The following is a 27,504-nucleotide window of genomic DNA, read 5'->3' as shown; positions in this document are numbered from 1 at the left end:
TCATGCAAATCTGGGCAGAACTTTTTCACAGACACTACCAATCACATATTCCCATTGGTTGGGGTTATAATGCTTCTGTTTACATTTCAGGAGATTTTGTTTAGTACAGTGCCAGATGGAGTTGTGACCAAGTGGCATAATAAAAACAGCTCCAGCCATAATAAACACAACTGGTCACAGATCTGATGAGTTAATCTCCATGTTACAGATTACAGCATGCTAATCTGGGTCAAATGGGAGAGATGCATATTACTCATTTTCACTTCAACAGTATGCACCTCTGCACAAGATCAGGCAAACAGTAGTACAACAATGTAATTTAGAGTGCTGAAAAAAAGGAACCGTATTAAAAAAATTTAAGATTTTATTAACAAAACGACAGAAGCTGCAGAACTGAATCTATTAAAATAAGATATAATATTAAAGAAATGGTAAATCATGGTTTATTGTGAATTATTAAGAATTAAGAAGGCCATATCAAGACATTCTGGTGTTCTCCTGGAAGTTATTAACATATAAAGGTCATTAATATCCCCTAAAATACTGTATTAATAAGTTTGTGTGAAGAGGCTTCAGGTTTTGTCCATTTAATCTCTGCTTCAACCTAAAAATGAGTAAACCGAGTGTTCAGAGAGAGGAGCCTGCTTAGATTCACTCTCCACTACAGCCCTAGACTCTCAGTGTAATTCCAGCTAATGCGGATAATGGGCAGGACACATTGCGCATGGTGCGCGCCGCCTGCGACGCACGGCCCTCCTTGGATTTGAGGGAGCTGCTGTCACCCGCCGCAGAGAGGGCACGGTGGGTGAGATTATGTGATTGTCTCTGGATAAAGCATGCAGTCTGACTTCTTTTGTTTCAACGTTTGTCGCTATTTTTTCATCGAAATGCTGAGTTTTCACAGATTATTAAACGCCAAATGAGACTTTTGTCGGATTAATCAGACGCGGAAGGACAGACGATGAGAGTCGGAGGTGGATTTCAGGTGGGAGTTTTTAAAAATTGCTTTTCCAAAATAGATTTGAAAATACCAGACAAGCAATGTGAAAGTTTGGGCTAAATCTTAATGGAAAACACAGAATATAACCACCAGTATTCTGTGTAATTCAGCAGTTATGTGTGGTCTAATCTGGACAGCGAATGCGTCATGGGAATATGTTAATCTGCACATACATATATATATGTATGAAACAACACTAAAAGCATTTGATTAAAATGAAAGTAACCTTTACTTGTCGTTGTGCTGAGGCAGTAGTATATTAATCCAGATTAGACCCTATGCAGACTTCAGTAGTTTACAGGTGAAACAAAGGACTTGTTAACCAAGGATGTGAAGTGATCAGGACAAGAATCTACCTTTAAAACTGTTTCACTGCCCTTTGTAATGTTTTGTGTTTTAAAAAAAATTCCCTCTGAGTTTGGAGTCCAAAAACGTGCTCAGCATTTAGTCTTTTTGATGTAAGTTGCACGTTTTCTTGTATATACTAGCGTCCTGAACACTATTGGTAAGAGTATTTTATTCCACACAAGAGATTATAACAGTCATAATCTGTGCATCTTAACTCCACCCTCAGGCATGATGCATGAAGTCTCCACCTTGGCTGACTTGTTGTGTTGACCACCATTCCCCCCCCCCGTGAGTTCATTAAATCACTCATCCATCTGCATGCACATTGTTTTAGAATCAGAATCAGAATACTTTATTAATCCCGAAGGAAATTATAGGTTGCAGCAGGCAGCACGCTAATGGCGCATGCGTCATTAGCGTGCATTATCTAGGTTTTCTGGGTCAAATGAGGTCAAACAGTAGTCCAGCAAATAACCATTCATCATCTTTGAGTTATTTATTGTTTTATTGCAGTTCGGAAGTTGAGTTAAATGAACTGGAGTGTGAGTGGTTTAAATGTATGCAACTATGATATTTACACTGTAAGGATAACTTCTAAACATGGGAGATACACAGAGGTTTTTTATTTTTCTGTGTCTAGAACATGAAACCAAAATAAAATGTGAGTGGAAATCATAATCAAACTCAGTGCGGACTATTGTGCATGAACCTTTCTGACTAAGCAAGCTCAGAAACCTGCAAATCCTTTCATCCTGTTTCCACCACAGGCTTTCAGTACTGAGGTCAGTTACTCTCATCCTCTCTTGCCCTTACATAACAGCAAGGCAGGCTGCTTCTGGATAGATTTAGACAGAAATCAAATTGAATGCACTGACTTAGCATCCCAGTACTGGCAAAATTACTTACTACAGTGTATTGGAAAGATTTGTAAAGCATTTTGTTGCACCCGAGAAACCTTCTTTAAGTCAGTCAGGTCAAAAAATATAAATATGAAAGTTATATTCCCACAACTGTACAGTGATTCTGCAGACTGACACTGTGATGTCTGTGTTAAAATGCAAATTTTAACACAACGAATATTAGTAGCTTGTTCTCAGACTCACAAATTAAACGCAAATACATAAAACACACATAAACACATACACATAAAATACGACAAATAGAAGAGTTTTCTTTGGAAAAAAAGTATTTCTTTTCTGCAGCTCTTGAAAGTCATAAAACATTCTAAGTAAAACAAACCATGGCATATATTTATATTAAGTGTATAGAAGTGTTATTCTGTGGTAATCATGATTAATATTATTGTGTCAGTGCTCTCCGTCTTCAGATCGAGTTACTCCGTGTCCAGGTTACTCTAAGTAGCTAAAAACATCTCTTGAAAAACCAATTAAGAAGAGGTAATCCTCTCCTTGCAGACGGTATTGGCCATGGTGCCACACACTGCACAAGAGTGGATTACCAACAAGGCAAACTGCACGGGGATTCCCCAGAAGCCACAGATTCACCCACCTCCAGTAGTTTTAGCAGTTTAATTAGCTACATATGTGTTAAGTTGCTTAAACAGCTAATTACCCAAAATTAATTAGGCTAAATATTTGGAGATCCTCAGTCCATCTGAGAGTTTTTCTAAAGATTCATATTGCTAAAGAGGTGTGTCATCAAATGACTCCAAACTGATGCAGGATTGTTTGATGTGTGGTTTGTATTTAGATTAAGGGGGAGGGCCAGAAGGAGCCCTTAACACAGGGGTGGGCAATTCCAGGCCCCGAGGGCCGGTGTCCTGCAGATTTTAGATCTCACCTTGGGTCAACACACCTGAATCACATGATTAGTTCATTACCAGGCCTCTGGAGAACTTCAGGACATGTTGAGGAGCTAATTTAGCCATTTAAATCAGCTGTGTTGGTTCAAGGACACATCTAAAACCTGCAGGGACACCGGCCCTCGAGGCCTGGAATTGCCCACCCCTGCCTTAACAGATCAATCCAGTCATAGTCATACAGTAGCTGTTAAACCAGCCTGTGCAAATAATTACGTCTGCACAGGCTGATTAAAATGTCAATTAAGATTTTCTTGGCCTATTAAATATCAGCAAATGAAAGCTTAAAAAACCATCAGCCTCAAACCCAAAGTAATAAATTTACTGCCACAGATGTCTAAGGATGTGCACACATTTAAAGATCTGGAACCAGGTACATCTGCTTTTTTAATCAAACAAATTTAAAATGTTGCATCTGCTACAAAATAAACTTGTTAAATTAGAAATCTGCTTTCGCTCTTGTGTCTTTGTAAATAAAATAATAAAATAATAATTTAAGACATATAATGTTATTTTATTTATATTTGTACAACTAAACCTGCCTTTTGTGAAACTTAAAAACTTTGATTTAAAAGACAAAATTAAAATCATTTTGCTATAAGAACAACAATAAAAACATGTCAGGAATGAAGACCCAAATATAGACTCAACTGGGACTATATGTGTATACACACACGGACACACAGAGGGCGATCACGGGAAGAGGAAGCAGGTGGGGAAATAGGAACAGCTAGCCTTATTGAGCTAAACATACAAACTTTAAAACTGTTAGTTAAAGTTAAAACTGTTGATAATAAATTGTCACATATTTCCCCCCAAATCTGTGCACCTTAAAGCGTGATGTATTCATTATGATAAGATAAAACATAACATATTCTTAGATAAATCTTCCAACTTTGGCTTTGGTTTTTGGTCAGTAAAATGCTCTAAATCAGTGTGCTTGACTCTAGGATCCAGAGTGATCTGGTTGGAGGATTCAGGTGTGCTGTGCTATATCCAGGTAGCATTTATGATAGCAGGCTTGAACCAAGAGCTCAGCTCTCACCTGTGTTAGGTAACTGGATTACTTCGATTCCTTCCTTGTCTCCTGCTCTGCTCAGTCTGTTAAACACTTTCACTTGTTGCTCATGGAACTTTCTCACCTTTCACAGCTCTTCATACAGGACTAAATTAAACTGACCTAATACAAGATTTGGTGAAAATAAGACATCAAGGTAGAAATGTATCAATATATTTAAAGTTTTTGTTTGTTTGTTCATGCAGGATTGTTTGCCAACTTATTGTTCACTTAAGTCCTGACTTTTTAAAGGCTCATAATTATGTTTATTTTTATTATTCATAGTGCTAGCGGGCATACAGGCAGGAAACGGGAAGGTGTCAAAGGAAGGAATGATATGTGACACAGTTAATATCACAGGTCTCAATGAGAAGTTTAATAATCAGAGGAACATATCAGTTTTCACCTGTCACTGATTAGTTGATCAATTATATTTTTTAAACCACTGGAATTTAAATATGTTTTAAGAACAGAGTTTAAGCAAATGAGCTTCGTCAGCTGATGGTGTTTGAGGTGCCAGAATCTTAAACACTCAAATGATAATTTTTCTCAGATTTGTTTAGATTTGTCGCCCAGAACATTAAGGTTATGAGAAAAAAATTGACCTTTTGTCTGATATTTAGAAGACTAATAAAAAAAATAATTATGCACATCCAGTTAAGAGGCTGTCTGCCTTACTTTGGCTAAAATAGATTTTTGTTGCAGCTAAAATAAGTGTGCACTAACTCTTTGCTAAAGGGCTGGTGTTACCTTTTAAAGGCCAGTTTGGATCAGGCGGAAATAAATGGGAAACAGGCTTATTGTACATGGAAGTGTCTCCAAGCCCAGTGTTCACTGATTTGGTTTAAAGGTTTGGTGCCGTTTTTTGTTTTTGATATTATAGGATAGTAGATTTTCTCTGGCAAGTGAAAATGTAAATGTTTGAGAAATCACTACTTAAGAAGTCTTGTGATGGTTATTTCAGTTATTTTTTGATTAGACTTTGACTGCTGTGGATGTGTGATGTGCTTTTCAGTTTTATGTTTATGTGGCTAAGAACAATGGGCCTGCATTGATTCATCAGATGTGGCATTCATTTCTGTTTTAAATTCTGCTTTATAACAGCTTAAAAATGGAAATAATTATAAGGAAGTAGGCACTTGTACTCTCAGAATAACCATCATCTCCTTGGTCTTCCTTTGATTTCAGGGGGATTTTGGTAGATCGCAGCAGAACTCGCTCACAACAAGAAGGGGAGTCTGAGGTCGGCGCTCTGAGATGGACCTGTCTGGATCTTCACTCAATCGCAGCCAATCGCTGGCAAGCGGCCTGGAGAAGACTTCCCACACCTGGAACAAGCCAGCCCACTCTCAGAGCAGCAGCACTCTGTCATCTCGCCACTCCAGACAGGTCAGACAGTTCGGTCTATGAAAACATGAAAATAAATAATATTCATCAACTCCACATTTCCTCTCGATCATCCCCATCCTCCCAGACGTTTTGAGACTGCTGAAGTTATATATATGTTTAAAAAGTCACATAACTTAATCAGTCTAATAAACAATCAAAAAACAATCAAAAAAGAACAGTTTATATGATCAGATGCAGCAAAAAAGCCACAAATCTTCAAATATATTTGGAATTTTTGCCTTAAAAAGTATTAAAGCGGTTAATCGGTTATCAAAATAGTTGCAGATTGATTTTCTTCAATTTACAACTTTAGGATATTTCCATTCATCCATTTAAACTTTCATCTTTATCCATTTATTTACACTGTAAGCAAGAAACGACAATTTTCCTGTTGAATCGGACACTTAATTTTTCTTCATACTTTCCACAGATTATCAAAGACTGGGAAGTAATTGACGACCTTCAGGTTGAAATGCAGGGAGCAGGTGACGATCCTCAAGACAGGACCGCCCCGGGAATCTGTGAAGGATATCTTCTCAAGAGGAGGAAATGGCCACTTAAAGGCTGGCACAAGGTGAGAAGTCAGTGCACTCATTCACAATGCTGCTCAAACGTCGGGTCTCTTTAAAATCCGTCAGTTTCAAAAAAGATGATCTCTTTTTCAGCGGTACTTCGTCTTGGAAGGAGGGATCTTACGCTACTCCAAAAATCAACAAGATGTAAGTGAAATTTTATGTTTGTCCAGACAATGCAAGGATTGACCTTTCAAACCAAACCACACCACCTCTAACCCAACTTTAATGTGATGTCTGATTTATTCAGTGTCAGTAAATAATCTTAATAACAAGCTTTCATATCACTTTGGTTTTGACAGGTGGCCAGGGGACGAGTCCAGGGCTCGCTAGATGTTAGCCTCGCAGTAATATCGATAAACAAGAAATCAAATCGGATTGATTTGGATGCAGAGGACATTCTGTATCATATGAAGGCAAAGAGTCATGAACTCTTCTACATCTGGGTAACCAAGCTACAAGCTCACCGCCTGTACAAGAAGAATGAGGCGGCTCATCTTCACAGCAGCGTCCTCCACACTTTGTCCCTTCCCACTGCGGCTGAACAAGCTCAGAGAAATGGAGATTTGGTAATAATGGAGTAAGAAAGTGACGTCAGACTGAAAGCCACAGTTGTTACAGGCCACCGAGAGTAACCCGGTGTTCTCTTGCCTCTAATTTATCAGAGCGCCACGGGGATGGCAGATTCAGCTGGAGTGTCAGGCGTGCTGCCGTCAGCTAACACAGCCGTGAACACGAAGGTGTCTGCCTGGCTGCAACAAAGCCACAATCCCGACATCTGTGTTCAAGGTATTTGTCTAATAATCCTAGCTGCAACGACAAAACTGAACAGGTGATTCTAAAAGTGGCAGTTTGTTGAGTACAGTCTTCAAGTTTCAGCATTAGGTTATATTGCCTGACATCCTCTGTTCTTCAACTTGGTTTTCTCTTTTTGATAATATATAATAATTGAGTGTCCATATAAAACACCCACAAATAGTATTTACAGAAAAGAAGACTTAAAGCAGGTGACTTAAAAATGACCAATGTGTCCTATGTGACTATTATTAGATTATTTATTAGGTGTGCAAAATGTCTAACTAACATTTGTTTTTGAGGTTGGTTGGAGTTCAGGTATTTTTCCGACTGTTCCAATAAGACAAGTGTTATTTACTAAATTCATTGAATTACTGATTGATAAAATGGTGAAAGAAACCTAATACAGTTATCCAGAGTTTCGTCAGACCTATTAAAATCACATTCACATCTCAATTATTACAAATGTTGAAAAGAAAAAGCTGGAACATTAAAATTAATATTAGTTATCATTAATAATGTATGTACTGTTGGATAGTTTGATTTAAATCAAAGTATATTGTAAACTTTTTATATCTTACATTTTGTATGCAAATTCTTTAGGCATGAAAAATAGCAAGCAACAATAACAATGAGGTAAAAGTACAATAAGTTTACTTAAATGTATTTTACTGTGTCCCGTTACTGTTTAGAGTTAAATTGGGGAAAATATAGTTAAATTTTCTTTTTTGTTGTTGTCATTTTAACATGCTAACACCATTTAATAGGGGATAGTCATCTGCATAAAACTTGATAAACATCAAGTTGTTGTCTCAGTCCACCAGATTTAAAGAAAAAGGTGTTTTTCTTGCGCTCACAGTGCAACGGCTATTTCTGTATATTAGCTCTGTGGCCAGCAGGACTCTTTTGTGATTAATTAGTTAAAAAAATTTGCTTCCTTGATATTTCCTGCCAGAGCTGAACCGTTGTCATCTGGACCTTTCTGAGCTAAACCGCTTAATCCAGAGGCTGCAGGCACTGGAGGTGGGGCAGGCCTTTACTAATGGAGACCTGCAACGGATCATCAGCATACAGGTGCATATAGGCTGATCATTCAAGCATGTTGTACATACTGCATTATGTCTCCAGCAATAATCACATGAGAAAATAAACCTTTTTTGGTGCAGAATCTGTCACTGGAGAAACCGAAGAAGCCGAAATCAGGGAAGATCTGGGGTCATTCCCGCACACTGTCCAGAGTGGAGGCCCTGGGAATGGTAAGAATGGTCTGTAACCTTCACTTTCTTAAAAAGGACACGATCAACAAGATTGCTAAATGTTCATGTTCAATTTGACATATAGTACATCTTGGTTTTTGAATTTATACATTGAGTCAGCATATTGGGTTTATGAAATCCCAATTCTTCAGTAACATTTTGGGACCTTTCTCTAATCTAATCCAAAGCCTATTCGTGGGATTACTAAATCGGTGAGTCACTATTAGTACATGAGACAACTTCATGCTTAAAAATGTTTGAATGTTCTTCAGTCACACTCTACAGCAGACTTCCTAACCATGAATTATAACTTCATGAATGATGTTTTTTTTTCCAGGGTAAAAAGGAAAACAGCACTGCCAGTGTAACCCATATTCTCTACTGTGTTGAGACTTCCTTAGTTATACATATGAGGACTAAGGTGCTGCTTGTGCACCTCTCGATTTTTGTAATCTGGCGTATGATCGTCGTGGTTTTTGCTAACATTTTAATGATATAAAAGTACAAAAGCTCAAAGATGATATAGGAGTTGTTGCAACTGCTTGGAAAGATTTTGTGGACAAAATGTTGAAAACCCCCCCAAAAACTCAGCAATTTCTTTGATCCTGGTTTGGCCTCCTCTCCTTCTATACCAGCGCTGATATTGAACTCCAATTGTTCAGGAGAATACTGCAGTTACCTGTGCTGTAACATAACGTGAGCATAAATGGGTGTGACTGTGTGATGTCATCGCTGTTGCTCAAAGCGACCAATGCAGCAGGTAGCGGCAACCGAAGATATGGTGTTCACGCTGTGGCTGTATAAGCACAATGTATGAGTGGTTTCTTGTGTTAATCTTGACTGGAACATATTTCTTAGAGCCCTGGAGGTGGAGAAAGAGTCTCTCCACTCTAGGTTACAATGTAATCAACCGTTTTGCACAAAAAAGAGCATAACAATGGCATGACTGTAAGATGTATGAACAAACTTGTTTACAGCAAATCTGCTTTTCCTGTCTCCAGTAATGTCAGCTGTCTATTCTACAGCTTTGTAGGTTTTCTTTCTTACCAAACAACAGGAAGTGATCAAACTAAAAAATGGCAAATTAATGCATTTGTAAGCAGCTTGTAAGACAGACTGTGGTAGCAGACATCCACATTTAAGACATTAATATGTCACTGATTAGAATGTTGTAATTTTATAGATTACACTCCTAGCCATGTCTTTATATTAGCCAGACATATAGTACATAGGAGTATTTAATAACAATAATAAAAATTCGGTGCAATTCAGCCATCATCTTAACTAACTAACATCATGTGTAACACCCAAAAGCTCCAGATTTTATTCTAGTTTGTACAAATACATGTTAATGTAGATAAATAGGCTCAATAAAGAAACAAAAAGCAAGCTTTATTAGGAACAATTACAGAATACTGCAAAAACCTAATGTATGAAATCCACACAATCACAGACAATCAGACAGGGAAAAGGATACAGAGGGAAAAATGACTATATATACACACACAATGTGGACAATTACGTAAGAAGACTTATGTAGCGAAATAAGACAAAGGTGTAAGAAATCAACAGCAGGTGAAGACAATGATGGGAGTCTACTCATCCAACTCATCTAAAAGAGCACACATTTCCCCAATATTAAACTATTCTTTCCGCTCCGTTGTAGGTGCTTTTGTAGTCTCTGTTAACCCCTAACATTAGAGGTCTTCACAAACCCAAAGAGGCCTAAAGGTGACATGCAAATACAACACACAGATGTCCCAAATAGACCCAAAGATCATTTGGATCCTCTCAGATGTTCTGTAAGCACAAACCTGAGATGGGCAGTAAAACAGGACTCCCACTTTCAGCAGTACTAGTAAGATTTGTGAAGATCTCTGTATGTTGGTGGTGCATTCCCATTCCCTGGTATAAACATTGGGACTTCCCTTCATAGTGCTAGTTAAACCTGTGCTGGATAACACAACACAACAGTGACATCTACTCACACAAAGATAGATAGCAAGGGAATCAACCACAGTCCTTCCTCTGTTCACTTCACAGCTGTCCTCAAGTCACCTGAGCAACTCGGCCCACCTCGGTGCATCGGTCCCGTGTATCCCCGACTACGTGTACTCTCAGCTCTCCCCTTCCACGGTCAATTCGCCCGAAGGGAAGAAAATCCAACAGGACATCTACGCTATGTCTCAACGAGGTCAGAGAAACATATAAACACAAATATGTCATCTACCGGTAGACAAAAGTTAATTTGAGCACATTTATCCTGGGAATCGCTTTATTGCAAAATATGTAAATGCCACAGATACCTTCCTGTTCAACAGAAACTGTTGTTTAATGCTCCTTTAGTGCTCAACTCTCTGAAGTCGGTGCATGAGACTCTGTCCCAGGAGAGGCAGAAGCTGCAGGCAGTCTGGGACGCTAACAACATGCACCAGTCTAACACATTAGCTCAGGTTAGATTTGTCATCTGGACTCTCTGTCCCACTTTATCCTGTTTGGTTTTTTATACTTGGTGGCTGATTTTCTTTGTTCATTCCTTTTTTTTCTTCCCCTGGTGCCAGCCTGAGGCAGTGAGGCATTCATCCCAAGGACCTCCTTCAGTGGCAGACTCTGCTGCAGAATATTTTGATGCCAGTGATGACATCCTGTGGGGCAGCTCCTCTGAGGTGTCTGATGAATCCGGACTAAGTGACGGAAGCACCACCAATTCTGAGCCGGAGGAAGGACACAGTGGGTACACCAGTATCAGTGACCAGGGTTTAAAGTGTATAAAAAGTCAGTGGGTTTTTTTTATATCCTAAAAAAAATAGCTTTAATGTACTTGAATAGTATTGCTGAATAGTTCTACCTACTCTTCTTTCTGTATCTACTCTTTGATGTGAATATTGTACTAACTAAAACAACAATTCACACTATGTACAACCTGAAAACCACTGGCACTGATGCAGACTCTTATTCTTGTTATTGCCTGAATAGAAACATCCAGCCGTACTTTTATTCTTGATAATAATAATATTATTTTCTTTAATCAACATTGCAGCATCAGCTACCCGGAAGTACCGTGCCAGCATTTCCAGGACTCCCAACAGTGTTGTTCCCAAGAGCACTGGACGTCGAACAAAACTGCCTGTTCACTGTCCTGACAATAGCCACGTGGGGCTCGTGGCCATACTCTATAACAACATAGGTAAGAACCAGGAATCCAGACTTACTCAGTACTCGAATTGATAATATGCAAGAAAAGAGTCTTCGTGGCAGTTTTCAGAGCCCTCTGTTTTGTTTCTTCACAGGTAAAGACTTGGCTCGAGTGTCCATGCCAGCTGTTCTCAATGAGCCCATTAACCTGCTGCAGAGGCTGTGTGAAGAGCTGGAGTACAGTGAGCTGCTGGATACTGCCAACAACACATCAGACCCCTACCAGAGGATGGTAAGTCTGTCCACACTTAAAACGAGTTAACATACCATAAGATATACGTCCAGCTCAATGTGTGTAGTAAAAGATTAAAGGAAGTGCCTTAAAACTGCATTCTTTGTGATGGCCAGCAAGAGGCGGCTGTTCTGTTTGCAAAAAGACCTCTGCCTACATATCAGCCTATAAAAAAACAGCCCTCAGCTTTCTCACACTGTGACCTAAGTTAAAACTCTCACTTCGCTATGAACTGGTATTTTCCACATTAACACAAGCTTTGTATATCACTTACTCTACTCATCAAATCGAACTTTCTGTCAGTTACCCAAAATGAAATTTTGACAGAGTGGGGCAGATCCAGCATGCACTCCAGGTGGACAAGTGCAGGTGGTTAGAACTTACAGGGGCCTTTGAAGTGATCCAGAGATGCACAAGGAGATGACCTTAAAGGGGAAATATTTAAAATCGCAAGAGAAAGAAAATATAGCATAGAAAGCAATAACTAAATAAAATTATTTTACATGGGGATAAACAAAGCGACCTTTTATGTTTTGTGTTTTATCTCGTTTAGGTTTACATTGCTGCCTTCGCTATCTCTGGCTACTCCACTGCGACGTTCAGGAACCGCTACAAGCCCGTTAACCCGATTCTGGGGGAGACCTACGAGTGTATCAGAGAGGACCGAGGTTTCCGCCTCATCAGTGAGCAGGTATCTTAATCAGGTGTATCATGGTTATCTTTATACGCGGAAAACACTCAGTTACCTAGAAGGGATATTTATACAGCTGAACAGATATAGAAAAGTAGGAAAAGATGAATTAGGAAGGATAATCTAATTAATTAATAATAGATAATCATAGAGCTAATGATTGTTCTTTTTAATTTAGAGAACTCCAGTGTTCCAGCTTATATTTGGGTATAAAAAATGCATGCAGTTTGTCTAAGCCTATCAATAATAATTTTTTACTTTTGAACAGGTTTTTGACAGATCTCTGAAATATCTCTTTAAATATCTTTGTAAAATCGAATAAATTTGTTATGCATCGTACGGTTGATACAAAATCCCACCGCATACCTCAACTTGCCTCAGGTCACACCGTTTGGGAAACGCTTTCTTAGAGCATGAACCATACCATGAAGTGCAGCAAATGAAAGGCTGATACTAACACTAGTGCTGGTGCGGCATTAGTTCTGCCTTGGTGCTTTTTAAGAACCACATATTCAACAGACAGTGTTAATTAGCAATCCTAATCTGAATTAGAAATCTAGGTAATTTCAATGGTAAGAGGATCGGGGTAGAGTCTTTAGTCTGGGCTGTCAATTTTCTAGTTTTTTGGATTGAATGCATGGAACCGGCTCTAGATTGGTTGGTGGGAAAGTGTCGGTGGAATAGGATTTGGTTTTGTAGTGCATACAGGTAAAATTGCTGCAGGTAAATCTGTTGGTTTAATGAGGAAGATGTATTAAATGGACACAATGTTTCCTGCTTTTTTAACTTGGGAACTTTGTTTCATTGTTGAGGATGAAATAGTTAAGACATAATTTTGTGATGAAGTCTCTGTACTTGCCCAGGTCTGCCACCATCCTCCCATCTCTGCCTGCCATGCTGACTCAGAGAACTTCTCCTTCTGGCAAGGTGAACAACTTCTTTTATCAAACCAGCACACTCTCTTTATCTGTTGTAACTAGCTGTTTCTGTCTTCTGACTTAATTATGCTTTTAGGAAGGATGTGAGTATATTGTATAGTGTCACCAATACTTTCTTACATCTGAACAGACCAGCGATGGAAAAATAAATTCTGGGGAAAGTCGCTGGAGATCCTGCCAACAGGAATGGTAAACGTGACTCTGCCGAGGTAAACGATCTGGCTTTATTTTCAATTTTTCCTCTCTGGCTGACATATTATAAAAGAACCCAACCAGCGATTGTTGATATTTGAAAATTTTGTTGGTAGATTTAAATGTTTAGCTAAAATGAGATGCAATGAGAAGCTCCTGATATAAAATACAAAGATAAGATAAGATAACCTTTATTAGTCCCACACATGGGAAGTGTGGGTGGTGTGGTGTGACTTAGACATCTGGGCCCGTATCCCTAAAGAATCTTTGTGCAAAAAGTGGCTCCTAGCGGCCAAATTCTAAGAAAATTCTCAGAGTCATGACGTTTTCTTAGAATTTCCCCTAAAAGTGACACGACAATCCCAGTTAATATAAAAGCTATTCCTCAAGATTCCTAACGCTTAAAAGGGCTCCTAAGGCGAGATCTGCTAAGAGCAGGGAAGAGGACTTTTAGTGGCTTAGGAGTTCCCCTAAGCAGCTGCACAAAATGGCCAACAGAAGAGGCAGGAGAGATGTCCTGCAAACACTGGATGACAGGGAATTGTTGAGACGCTACAGATTGGATCGTGCAGGAATCATGTTTGTGGTGGATCTCCTTAGAGATGCAATTACTTCACCAACTCGACGCCACAACACTATTACACCGGAGACGAAAGTAATCACAACCCCGAGGTATTTGGCATCCGGGAAAATGCAACAATGCAGCAGTGATGACTTGGGTCTGCAATCACAGACATTGCTAAAAGCTGAGCCGTGTTACCCTCGTTAAGACCACACTGGACTTGTAACGTTGTGATTTCTACTTCATTAAGGACAGCCCCTTGAGATAGGCCATCTTGTTTTCAACAGGGTCCATATGGGAGTGAAAGTACAAAATATGTCAGCTAGGATATTAATATGAGCAAATAAGACACAAATCATTATTTGAACAGGGTGTAATGAGTTTAAGTTTTCACATATTTTAGATTCTAATGTTAGGCTATAACCCCTACAGCTTACTATTCATTTTCCAGATATTTTCTTGAATGTGAAATATTATTTACAATTACAGTCAGCATAAGATTAGAGTGTATAATTATGTTTATTGATTTGAGGGTATATCCTTTGCTCATTATCACCAAAAGCTCATTTCCATCAAACTTGTAGGATCAACCAATCACGGCTTTTGAAATGATGACTCATACCTAGCAACGGGTCAACCACACCTCCTCACTAAGATAGGATTTTCCATCCATTCCTTGCTCAGAGTTCACTGAAAATGTTCTGGAATCACTTCTAAGCTAAAACTCCTGGCAAGGAATTTTTAGGTTAAGTTAGGAGCTCTCTGAGAGGATTCTCAGAATCTTTAGGGATACGGGCCCTGGATGCTACCCACTTCCAGGTGGGGCATAGCAGCTTTTTGTGAGACCATTTACACTAGCACATCTGCGTCTTTCCCACTGTGTCAGAAAGGTAGCTTTCCAACTAAAATTCCATTTTAGGGGCAATAATATAGCCAGAAAATCGAATGAGTAGAGTATTCAGTGAACAGCAGTTGGTTTGGCTTTGTAAAGAAAGTGATTTCAAAGCACTGAGCTGGCACACCATCTGAGGTGCCATAATTCCAGTGGTTCACCCTCAGGGCCACACCTTAGGATGGTAGTTAAGCTTTACATTGCCATGAGAAAAACTTCTTAAACGAAAAAGAATAAAACACTTGGTCATACCCGTGAATTGTTTCGCCACAGTCTGGATACTGTGGACTCCTGTGCTGTGTCTAAACTCAGTGTCGCTGCTGGAAACTGATTTTTTTTTTAAATTACACATGTTCAAAACCTTAAAAAACCCAAATAAAAGTATGAATCCTCACTTTTGAAAAGCTGCAATCAGAATTATTTGCCATCTTTTTTTATTTAAAATTGACCATCTGTGTCAGTGATGACCAAATATTCTGCATTTGTGGGTTTTCCTCAGGTATGCTGACCACTATGAGTGGAACAAAGTAGCGACTTGCATCCATAATGTCTTCAGCCAGCAGCGCTATCTGGAGCATTATGGAGAGGTCATCATCAAAAACCTCAAAAGTAACATCTGCACATGCAAGATTACTTTTGTCAAGGTGAGGGACCACTCAGCGCTCGTGTCTTACACTCTTTAGATGAGAGATTAACAGGTTTTTCTTCTGCCGCAGTCTCGTTATTGGGGTTCAGAAACGAATAAGAATGAGGTTCAGGGTGTGGTGTTGGACCAAAGTGGGAGTGCCATTCACCGGTTTGGAGGTCTGTGGCATGAAGGCATCTTCTGTGACACTCTGCCGACTCCAAAATGCATCTGGAAGCCAAGTGAGTCCTAAATAACTAAGACATGCTTCCTTAAATGTTGTCTGTTTAGTTTTGACCATCATTTCTTTTTAGTCTGAGTCACGTGGTGGGTGCAAAAACGTCTCTTTAGAAGTTTAAATGGAGGTTAAGTGAGATGATTAGGTACTCTTTCTACCAAAATAGCTAATCAGGATAAAGCCAAGTGTCACGTTTGTGCCTCAGTTCACCTAAGAGGCTTCTATCACCCCACAGATCAACAGCCAAAGGATTACCTGCTGTATTATGGTTTCTCCAGCTTTGCCATGGAGTTGAATGAACTCCCTTCAGACTTGAAGCCTCTTCTGCCTCCTACAGATACGCGCCTGCGCCCAGACCAAAGGTCAGAAATCTTTCCAATGCAAAAAATAAAAAGGGAAAACCAAAACAATACTAGATGGGATTTGAACACAGCTGTGGTCCATTACAATGCTCTGGAATATTATCTATCTACAAGTAGATAGATCCATGTACTGCCCACTTTATTAGGCATACCTGTTCAACTGCTCCTTAACAGAAGTAAATATCTAAAAAGCCAATCACATGGGAGCAACTCGGGGCATTTAGGCATGCAGTTATAGTCAAGACGACCAGCTGAAGTTCAAACCCAGCATCAGAATGGGGAAGAAATGTGATTTAAGCACTGGGTATTTAAGAACAACTCTGTGACACTGGGTTCAGAAACTGACTCCTAGTCACAGAGAGTATTATACAAATTGTTAAAACCAAGGTAGGCAGAAGTGCATCTCTGAAATCATAACATGTTTAATCTTGAAGCAGATGGTCTACACCACAGGTGTGGAACTCCAGGCCTCGAGGGCCGGTGTCCTGCAAGTTTTAGATGTGTTCTTGATCCAACACAGCTGATTTAAATGGCCAAATTGCCTCCTCAACATGTCTTGAAGTTCCCCAGAAGCCTGGTAATGAACTAATCATTTGATTCAGGTGCGTTGACCCAGAGTGATATCTAAAACCTGCAGGACACTGGCCCTCGAAGCCTGGAATTCGACACCCCTGGTCTACAGCAACAGAAAACTACACTGGGTGCCCCTCCTCTCAGCTAAGAACAGGAAACAGATCACACAGACTCCCCAGAATTGGACAACAGTAGATTGGGAAAGTTCATTACCAGGCCTCTGGAGAACTTCAACACATGTTGAGGAAGTAATTTAGCCATTTAAATCAGCTGTGTTGGATCAAGGACACATCTAAAACCTGCAGGACACCGGCCCTCGAGGCCTGGAGTTCCACACCTGTGGTATAGATCCATCCTGTCTTACATCAACAGTTCAAGCTGCTGCTGGTGTGGGGGATTTTTTCCTGACACACTTTAGGCCTGCTGACCATCATTTAAACACCACAGCCTAAACAAGTATTGTTCCTGCCCATGTCCATCCCTTTATGACCACACTGTACCCATCTTCTGATGGCTGCTTCCTGCTGAATAACACACCAGGTCACAAAGCTCACAACAATTTAAAACTGGTTTCTTTAACATGAAAGTGAGTTCAAATGGCCTCAAGTGGCCTTCACAGTCACCAGATCCCACTCCAACAGAGCATCTTTGGGATGTGGATGAAGAGGAGATTCAGATCAAGGATGTGTAGCTGTTGTCACATGACAAACAGAAAACTCCCCTAGCACTTTAAAGTCCTTCTGTGCATTCAGGGGAAAGAGAGCAATGGCTGTAAAGGCCATAATGGTTGTTTTCACAACTACGTAGGAGGAGCCAGGTAAGAATGGCTTTGTATGTAAAAGTCAGCACTCCTCTGCAATACTGTACAGACTATAGTGTAGCACAAGCTAAAATCATCCAGAAACACGGAGTAAATATGGTGTAAGCTTGATGTCACCTTCTTGCAGAATGCTGGAGGATGGAAGGGTGGATGAAGCTGACAAAAAGAAGGACGAGATTGAAGAAATGCAGAGAGAGCGGAGAAAAGAGCTCGGCAAAAGGGGTGAAGAGCATGTTCCTCATTTTTTCAAGTAAGTCAATTCCCTTTAAAATCCAGGTTCATTGATAATTTCCATTTATCTTAATTGTAGTCTTCCAACCTTGATATTTGGTTATATCTTTGTGTCTGTATATTTGAAGTAATTGTACAGTTCTGGTTATTTGTGTGCCACATTTAAAAACAACTGCTTTTAGAGGAAAAAGCAGGCAGCTCCATAGACTGAAATTTGCTTTAGTACATGGATAAATCACAGAGGTGGGACCAAGTCATTGTTTTGCAAGTCTCAAGTAAGTCTCAAGTCTTTATCCTCAAGTCTCAAGTAATGTCAGGCAAGTCAGAGTCAAGTCTCAAGTCACTGGTGTAAAAGTCCGAGTAAAGTCACAAGTCTGAAACTTTGAATTTCAAGTCCTTTCGAGTCCTTTTAAAAAAAAAAAAAAAAAAAAACGAAAAAAAAAAAATGTCGCAGTTATATGCTACATGTAAATATTAGACCATGTGATTTTTAAATCTGTTTTTCTCAACACATGACGAAATAGTGAACTTAGAAAATATACACAAATTGTGAAATTGCACCTCTATAAAATGCAGCTCAAATAAACCTAGCTCCAAGAATAATTTTCACCGACAATTCTGAGATAAGTTGCATGTTATTCTTGGATGCGCTTGTAGGACCGGCTTTAAAATAGCATGACAAAAATATCATACACATTAAAGTTAGTTGACATCACAAAGTTAGATGAAGTCAGCTATCTCATCGTAGCAAAAGAGAAGCACCACCTACCGTTCTTTATGCAACTTCAACTGTCGGACAAAGTTGGAAGTTGTTCCATCGCTGTCTGTGATTCTCTGCTTGCATGTTTTTCATATTGCATTTCGTTTTTTTGTTGACTACTTCATAGTTTATGTACCTGAAAATAATAACTCCTTGCAGCATTTTTGAGCGTTTGTTTTCTTCTTAAAAAAAAATCTGGTTAATTTGATTTGCTGTGCTACAGCTCATGCACACATACGTACGGAGTGTGGTTGGAATAAATGAATGAATGAATTGAATTAATGGTGCACACTTTCTATATAATATGTGTGTTAAATTTTAGATTTGGGGTGAAATATCAAGTCTTTTCAAGTAAACCGGTTCAAGTCCAATTCAAGTCCCAGGTCACTGGTGTAAAAGTCCAAGTTAAGTCACAGTCTTAGAACATTTTTTCAAGTCAAGTCTAAAGTCATAAAATTAATGACTCGAGTCCAAGTCATGTGACTCGAGTCCACACCTCTGATAAATCATTCAGTAAAAATACTTACAGTCCATTCAGTTCTTGCAGCTTTATATGGTAACTTTGTAACTTCAGTAACATTATTTAAACATTTAAAATCATTTCTGCCATCAACAACATGCAAATTCATGAACTGTAGAAATGCCGGTGTGCAAATTATTATTCTTTATGGTTATTTTACATCATCAGGAGATCCAAAGATTCCTCTGGACGGGACGTGTGGTTGACAAACGGGACTTACTGGAAACTTCGAGAGAATCCAGGGTTTGCTAATCTTGAAAACTTAACTCTGTGGTGATGAGATGAGACTGCAGAAATGAGTGGACAAAACCACATGAAAGGACGAGATCATGGATATTCAGCCGTGGATATCCTGGACAGCACGTATGAACCACTCGGAGAGTGAAGATAGTGCTGCGGATCTGTTCTTGATTCTTCTGCACACCCGTGACTGGCTCATGGGAATCCTCAGATACCCAACAAACATTAATGGAAATACAATAAAATCTTATTCATTTAATTTTTTAGATTACTTAAATCAATATGCTGTTTTTATGTGAATTTCTTTTTTCCCCCAACAAACTCTAAACTCTTTAAGACTTAAAAATTGCTTTTCTCTGTGGTGTTTCTATCAGGATGCTGCTTTGTGATAGTTTGATCTATTGCAATTGAGTTTGAGAAAAAATTTGGTGGAGTGGTGGAGACCAAAATAGAGCAAAAAGAGTGTAAAGAATATATACATATATATAGTTCTAGAAACTGGAAAAACACATGACTTTAAATATAAAAAACAGTGTCCTTAACTGCTATGTGTGCAAATGTTCTATATTGAGTATAGAATTTGATTCCAATGGTTCAAAACTTTTGAACATCTAAGCAGACCTTTAATTCAGACACACCTACACACACACAGACACAGGGACCACCTACAAGGTGCATTACTATCCATTACAATCTAGGTTTAGATAGTAATGGACAAAAACAGCTGGTTCTATTGATTCCCATCTGTGCTCAGTTTTCATTGACACTCCACAATTTTATGGATAATAGAAAAATACTGTGTGTATCCTTTGGCACACCCTGACTCCACTGGAGAACCACTGTGAAACCTCAGTTTATATGTTACAACAGACTCTTTATCCAGGCAAATCTAACTTCAGGCTACACCAGGGGTGGGCAACTCCAGGCCTCAAGGGCCGGTGTCCTGCAGGTTTTAGGTATCACCCTGATCAACACACCTAAATGAAATGATTAGTTCATTACCAGGCCTCTGGAGAACTTCAAGATATGTTGAAGAGGTAATTTAGTCATTGAAATCAGCTGTGTTGGACACATCTAAAACCTGCAGGACACTGGCCCTCGAGGCCTGGGGTTGCCCCTGGGCTACACTATACAACATATATTTAACTGTCCAAAAAATGAACTTGATATCTGTTGCTTCCTCTTTATGAGAACGTTTGCCTATCGTGGCTCAGGACATTCTGGCATAAGAGATTCTTGATTGAGAATTTCAATTCCTTTTGCCTAACTAAAGTCAAAGACAGAATTTGTCTGCTTTAGTTATGTTCTCATTGAAATTTTTTTTTCTCCAAAAAATATATATTATTAACATTTTTGTATGTGTTTTTGACCTGTAATCTAAATAAGAGTTACAAATGTTCAGTAATCACATATTTAAAAGAGGAGATAATATATTATCCTTTGTTTATATGTCATTAATAGGAAAATGAGTATCCAGCTGGTTGGAAATCTGCACATACTGTATTTATACATTACATTAAACTGGTGATATCATGACTGTGTTTTTACTGGGACTGCATTTATTATGAGATGCCCTTTCTTTTAAAAGACCACTGGAAGTTTCTGGACATAAAAGAAGAAATAGACTTGAGATTGTTTATAATTAAGCAAGGCTTTTACTGCACTTCTTTTGCAGCAGGGGAAGGAGCTTAAAAGATGCTTTCCATAATACGACTATACCATAACACTTGGAAGATGTGTGACACACAGCTGGAATATTTCCTTCTCCTCTTCACTTCTGCTGCCCCCTGAACACGAAGGATGTTATGAGCATAAAAGAAAACATGCCGCAGTAGGAGAAACTATTTTCTCACCTTAAAACCAAGTGTTTACTATTAACCAGGTGTCTGAAGGGGTGTGAAAAAAATATTGTCTTTTATTTGTGCCTTTGGTTTCCTGTGATAAATGATGCAGTTTCCTTCTTTGAACCACTCATGTTGAATGGAGAAAGTTGCAACCTATAATCAGCATGTTCTGCACATCTCATTAATCAAATTAAATGTGCACAACCTGTAGGTCTCCTTAGTGTCTCCTTATAGATGCCCTGTTTTTGAAACACTGTACTTTAGCTATCTGAAAAACTGTCCATCCAAACCACTTCAAACTTGGCACTTGTACAGCTGGGGTCATAGTGAATTCAGCATTACACACTGCACAAACATCCATTCTCTCGTGTTTCTGGAGTCTAGCCTGGCTATCAAAGGACAGGAGGGTACACCCTGGTTGCATATCGTTTTACTGTGGGAGGAAGCCGGAGTACCCAGAGAGAACCCATGCAAGCAGAGGGAGAACATGCAGAAAGGTCCCGGCCAGATGGTGGAGTCAAACTCAAGGCCTTAACTTCATCATTGTGGCTGCAGCTCAGGAGGTAGAGCAGGTCACCTACTGATCAGGTTAGTGGTTTGATCCCTGGCTCCTCGTCTGCATGTCAAGTATCCTTGGGCAAGAAAAAAATGTATCTTTTTTCACTAGTTTTGCTTTTGGCTAGGGGCAGTGTCACTACTGGTATAACGAGATGATACCTGGCCCCTGCAGAGATTACACAGGTAGTCCAACATCAATATGTGCCACTGGCAGAAGATTTCCTGAAGGAGATTCCAGGAGATAAGCAGCTACTCTACGAGGGCTGGACAGGGCCGTAGAAAACCCTTAACCATCAGAAGGACCAGTATCTGCTCCTTTGTGCAAGGACGAACAGGATGAGCACTACCATAACTACAAAGCAGGACACTAACGTGAATGGTTCTGACCAAACAATCAGAAACAGACTTCATGAGGGTGGCCTGAGGACTTAACGTCCTCTAGAGGGCCCTGTGCTCACTTCCCGGCACTGTGTTGCCAGACTGGATTTTGCCATAGAATACCAGAATTGGCAGGCCCACCACTGGCGACCTGTGCTTTTCGCAGATGAGAGCAAGTTCACCCTGAGCACATATGACAGACGTCAAAGGGTCTGGAGAAGCAACATTCCTGATGCATGACAATGCCCAGCCTCATATGGCAAATAGGCAGTTCCTGGAGGATTAAAGAATTGATAACACTGACTGGACCCCACAAGCCTGACCTAAATCAACAGAGCACCATTGTGTTTTGGTCCATTCTACACTGCCAGGTTGTGTCTCAGTGATGCCCTGGTCCAGATCTGGGAGGATATCCCCAGGACTAGGGATGGGAATTGATAAGAATTTTGCATATTTGAAAAAGGGGAGACACTATTTAAATAGCTGTGCCTGTTCAAAACATGACTGTGGAGGACTTGCAAACTCTAGGTTGCAGCTTTCTCAACATGAGTGAGTGACTAATATCATTTGTCACAGGAAACCAAAGAGAAAAAATAAAATATTTTTCACACCCCTTCAGACACCTGTTTAATGAACTTGTTGTTCAGGTTAGAGTTAGAATGAGGTTCAGGGTAAGGTTTTGGTTTGACACTTACACTTAATTTAAAGCACACTGTGCAATCCCTAGCAAAGTGGAAAACTTCATTGTTTAGTTCTTTACACATGAAAGTTATTGCAGACCTTTTATAGTTGTTAAAGTATGGATTTCTGCAACATGCCATTAGACTTCTGGGAAGGTGGATGTTAGACTATGGCCTAGATTTAACATAGTACTATAACTCAGACTTTAGTTACTGTGCTTAAACTGACATTTAAGCATTATGACTGCTTACGTTAAAACTTTCAATAGATTCATATCTGTGACTGTCTTCTCAGAGATAGGGAGAGAGGTACACATGCATACAGATGCAGGCATGTATGTTTGGCTATCTCTGACATAGACGATGGTCTCTCGTAATAAAGAAAAGCTATTACGAGAGAGTCCTGGTAATAGCTTTTAGGACCCACTAATCCAAAGGATCCCAAGCTAATACTGTACTTCCTCAGACCCTGGTAGTACAAGTGCCAATTTCGAAGTGGATTGGAAGGACAGGTTTTGAGGTAGAAAAGAAGAGATGTTTCAAAAGATGGCAACTTTAGGGAGATACTAATGTAATGTACAGATTGTGCAGATTTGATTTGATTTAAAAAAAAAAAAAAAGTGTAAATTGTAGGTTGCAGTCTTCACCATTCAAAAATGAGTGGGTCATAGGAAAAAGCTGTATCATTGGTCACAGGAAACCAAAGAAACAAATAAAACTATTTTTCACACCCCTTCAGACACCCAGTTAATGGTAAGGAGTTGGTTTTAAGGTGAGAGAATTAGTTTCAGGTCAAGGTATGGTTTGGTCAATTTATAGCGGTGCATACAATCTTTCCCATAGTGGGTGACTTCAGTGTTTGCATTTATACTTGCAGTGGATCTGCGTCACAGAGCTGTGAAAGTGAGCTGAACACGTCGGTCACATTACTTTCACTGACATACAGAGAAAAGGCCTTAACTGACACTCAGTTCATATGCATATTGTCAGAACTATGAAAAGAGAAAGCAGCATATGTCTACACTGGCAGAATACTAGCTATTGCATTAACTTATGAACAAGCTAGATGGACTTAGGCCCAATTACTTTGTGATAAAGTTATTATCTTAGTGCTAATCAATTTACTGTGGATACACTGCATATTGATGCCAAATCTGCTTTTCACAGGTCAGGTCTGCATCTCTGTTACATGTAGTTATAATTCTGGGAAGGTGGATGTCATACTATGGTGCGAATTTAACATCTAAATCAGGCATTAGTTGTGATTCTTAAACTGAAAGGTAAGATGTCTATTAAAGATATTTAATGTCCTCTTAAAGATAGTCAAACATGTCGATGTATCCGTCTAACAGAGATAAACTTTCAAGTGAAATATAAGACCTGCTCATCTAACGTTCCTGAATGTTATCATGCTGTATATCTATACTGATGTGGACATGGCAATGTGTTAGAAAGGAGAGGAAGTGACATCATTTGATAGAAATGGCAATTATCCTATGGCACCCTGATGAGCTGAGGACTCATATACACGTGGTTTTCGACAGTGCGCATACGTGGGCATGCGAATTAACGCATTGCATGGCCCTGACATGTATGCAGAAATGTCAACACAGCGGGTACACCGAGAAGTGCAATCAGCGAGCAAAGCAGATGTCGCCAAAATGCGATCAGTGCTATTTTACGCAATAAAATATTTGCGCTTTTCCAAAAACAATCAAACAGTTTACAACATGCGTGTCACACCAAAAACAGCAGTTTCTTACCGAAGACGATTGGAAACCCTAACATCCATTAGCATTTCCGCAAGGGAAAAAAATCTCCATGTTACAATCTCCTTCACTTACATTTGGGCTTTGCTTCTCCTCACTTCTAATATGAAGTAATCCGCTCAGTGAGATGATGGGAGAAAAAAAACACATAAGGTCCCCAAAATTGTAGTAACTTTTCCTCGGAGAGTCCGCCCCCCCTTCGCACACATCGACCTACTTTCCCTGCATGGGGTCTGATGGGATTCCCGATCCTGCTTCGGTAAGAAACTTGGTTATATTTCTGGTGTGGTGTGCATGTAGGGGGATGTTATGTTGTGAACTGTCTTGATATGCTTGAGTAGAGAAAGATTATTTTATTGCATAAAATAGCACTGATCCTCTGCCAGAGGAGGAAAAATCCGTTTCTGTGGGTCCGTGAACCACCTGTCACCTGGCTCAAAGACTCTACACACTCTTCTTACTTTTAAATAGCTTTACAACACAGAACATTACGGCTAACAGCTGGATTTTCCCGTATAGGTGCAGCTAGCCCAGAGGTGGGCAATTCCAGGCCTCGAGGGCCGGTGTCCTGCAGGTTTTATATCTCACCTTGGGTCAACACACCTGAATCACATGATTAGTTCGTTACCAGGCCTCTGGAGAACTTCAGGACATGTTGAGGAGATAATTTAGCCATTTAAATCTGCTGTGTTGGTTCAAGGACACATCTTAAACCTGCAGGGACACCGGCCCTTGAGGCCTGGAGTGTCCACCCCTGACAGCGACCAGCCACTTACTGCTGAAGAGACAGTCAGTGAAAGTGGACAGTATATCCTGGGTTTTAACACAAAACTCATTGTTGCAGCACCAAAGTGATCCCCTTAAACTGACTTTTCATTTTAGTGTCTTTATTTTCCTCCGAGTTATCGATTCTGCCACTAGTTAGCTAACATAAGCACAAGTTCTTTTTCCTCCAACTTTATTTCAAGAGGAACAATAACAACAAATGTAATACATGGAGGAGACAATGTACAATTTTACTGCAAAATTATTATAAACTAATGTAAATCTATTAGCTGCAACCAACCACGTGATGTCATGTTCCATACTGACAGAAGATAGCACTAAACATGTTTTTAAAACTTTAACTGTAAGCACTTATTTTTTAAAATCTGGCTTCACAGACAGAGTTACATGTATGTCATCTTTTGAGAGCAGGGCTCAGTGGTGTAAATTAGCCTTTATATGTGTAGCATTTCATGCACCCTCATTGTTTGGTCAGAGACATTCACACCAGTGGCCTGCTGGAGGGCTTTCACCACATGCTAAATCTTGACAAATCTACGAATCCTTCCAATCAAAACTTGTGGCCACACATAACTCATGAACACTCACACAAGAGTGAGACCATTCTGTCCTTGAATTCCCACTGAAGAGAGCAGAGCCCACTTCGCACACCTATTTCATTTTCAAGATTCATCTGCCAATCAGACAACAGAGGGCAGCAAACTGCCAGGTGGCACTGACACACTTAATTTTTTTGAACAGTGTGTTTTGCTTCCTGTGAGACAGGAAAGTGTTCTGAAGGTCCCTCCTTTTACCTGATTATTTTCAGAGAAATGTTTTATTTTTTTAAAAAAATGCCGTTAAGCCGCTGAACACTGACCTTTAAACTGCTCAAGCATAAAAAGGCTCATAACTGAAGGAGTGAATCAGTGTCAAAACAAACAACTTTTAAATTGCATCTAAAATAACTTTCTTCTTTTGGATGCTCACAGCCTGTCACAAAAACACACCTTTGTTCTGATTTCTTTGGTGACACTATAGAAAATGTCAAAGATAAAACAGTTTGATAGGCATAAAGTAGTATTTTTGGCAGTGGCAACAGGTCTGATGGAGTGATAAATCCAAATTTTAAATCATTGGATCAAATTTTTCAGTATGTACTGAAGAGGTCAGGACAGCGGTACAACAGTGATTGTCTACAGGCATCTCTAAAACATGGTGGAGGCTCTGTCATAGTTTGGGTTTGCATTTCAGCCAGAAAGTGTTGGTGATCTTGTTGGTGATTGATGAAATAGTGAATGCAGAAAAGCACCATCAGATTTTGATTCACCTTGCAATATCATCTGGAAAGCATCTGACTGACAATAGACAGAAAAAAAAAGTCATTTTCCCTGTTTTTCTGTCTGACTGTAAAATTGTAGTTGGTTAAATACTTACTCTCTGATCGTCTACAGTGCTGTACTTGTTTACTTATCTCAAAAACTGTCCACTCAATCTACTTCGTACCTGGATGGTGTTCTGCTGAGGGATCGGGTAACCGCAGCACTGCCTCTGAGATCATTTGGATGAGTGCGTCTTACATTTTACCTGAAAGTTGTTCTCAGTTTGAGGGACAGACATTTTCTTGGGAGAGGGGCACACATACACAAAGGCATGCATCTTTGTTAACTTTGAGAGGACATCCCATGACATTAAAGCACTCACAAATATCTTACCCCTCAATTTATTATTTGCTGAATCTGCTACAGAATCCACCTTCCCAGAAATGTAAATCCAGAAACAAAGACCTTATTAGCCTGTGATAACTTTCGCTTGTGATGGCAGAGCAATGAATACACACCACACGTATAAATGCAAACAATTAAGTTATCCACTATTGCAAAGATTGTATGCAGCATTCTAAATTAAGTTTAAGTATATCAAACCCATCTCACCCTAACCCAGCGGTCCCCAAGCTTTTTTGCGCCACGGACCAGTTTAACGTCAGACAAACCGGCCTTTAAGGTGTCGTGGATAAATACAACAAAATAAAACGATATGACCAAGACAAAAACTGGTATTTTGTGGTTTATTTTGTTTATTAGCAGCGTCCTCCTGAAGTGCGCCAACAACATTGAGAGTAACATCCTCCTCTCTGCCACTTAATGCTCTCTGGTCGCTATGGTAATGTTTAAATATTTCTTTCAAAATAAGACACACAGCT

The 27,504-nt window shown here is 39.6% G+C and overlaps 1 protein-coding gene across 7 annotated transcripts; it reads left to right on the top strand.

Annotated features, from left to right (window-relative positions):
- Positions 1-748: 748 nt before the first annotated feature.
- On the top strand, positions 749-20,843 carry osbpl7 (oxysterol binding protein-like 7). Of its 7 annotated transcripts, none has more exons than XM_085285251.1 (23): positions 750-985; positions 1,575-1,636; positions 5,413-5,613; positions 6,044-6,187; positions 6,279-6,332; positions 6,488-6,754; positions 6,851-6,974; positions 7,936-8,054; positions 8,147-8,236; positions 8,425-8,448; positions 10,280-10,430; positions 10,583-10,689; positions 10,798-10,966; positions 11,277-11,423; positions 11,527-11,663; positions 12,217-12,354; positions 13,218-13,281; positions 13,423-13,501; positions 15,438-15,582; positions 15,655-15,805; positions 16,037-16,163; positions 17,684-17,806; positions 19,236-20,843. In XM_085285251.1, exons 3-23 carry the CDS (start codon positions 5,482-5,484, stop codon positions 19,342-19,344), a joined length of 2,601 nt encoding a protein of 866 aa, XP_085141377.1. In that variant the 5' UTR covers positions 750-985; positions 1,575-1,636; positions 5,413-5,481; the 3' UTR covers positions 19,345-20,843. The 7 variants fall into 7 exon arrangements, with proteins under 7 accessions (XP_085141373.1, XP_085141374.1, XP_085141377.1 ...); XM_085285250.1 differs by having other exon boundaries at positions 8,147-8,245; XM_085285253.1 differs by lacking the exon at positions 8,425-8,448.
- Positions 20,844-27,504: the final 6,661 nt, after the last annotated feature.

This window comes from Mchenga conophoros, linkage group LG8 (assembly GCF_057382185.1).
Source record: "Mchenga conophoros isolate Kocher_MC1m ecotype Shallow Benthic linkage group LG8, M_conophoros_male_GT1.1, whole genome shotgun sequence".
Taxonomy (NCBI): domain Eukaryota; kingdom Metazoa; phylum Chordata; class Actinopteri; order Cichliformes; family Cichlidae; genus Mchenga; species Mchenga conophoros.
Note: the sequence above shows the minus strand (reverse complement) of the source record. Positions and strands in the feature narration are given on the sequence as shown.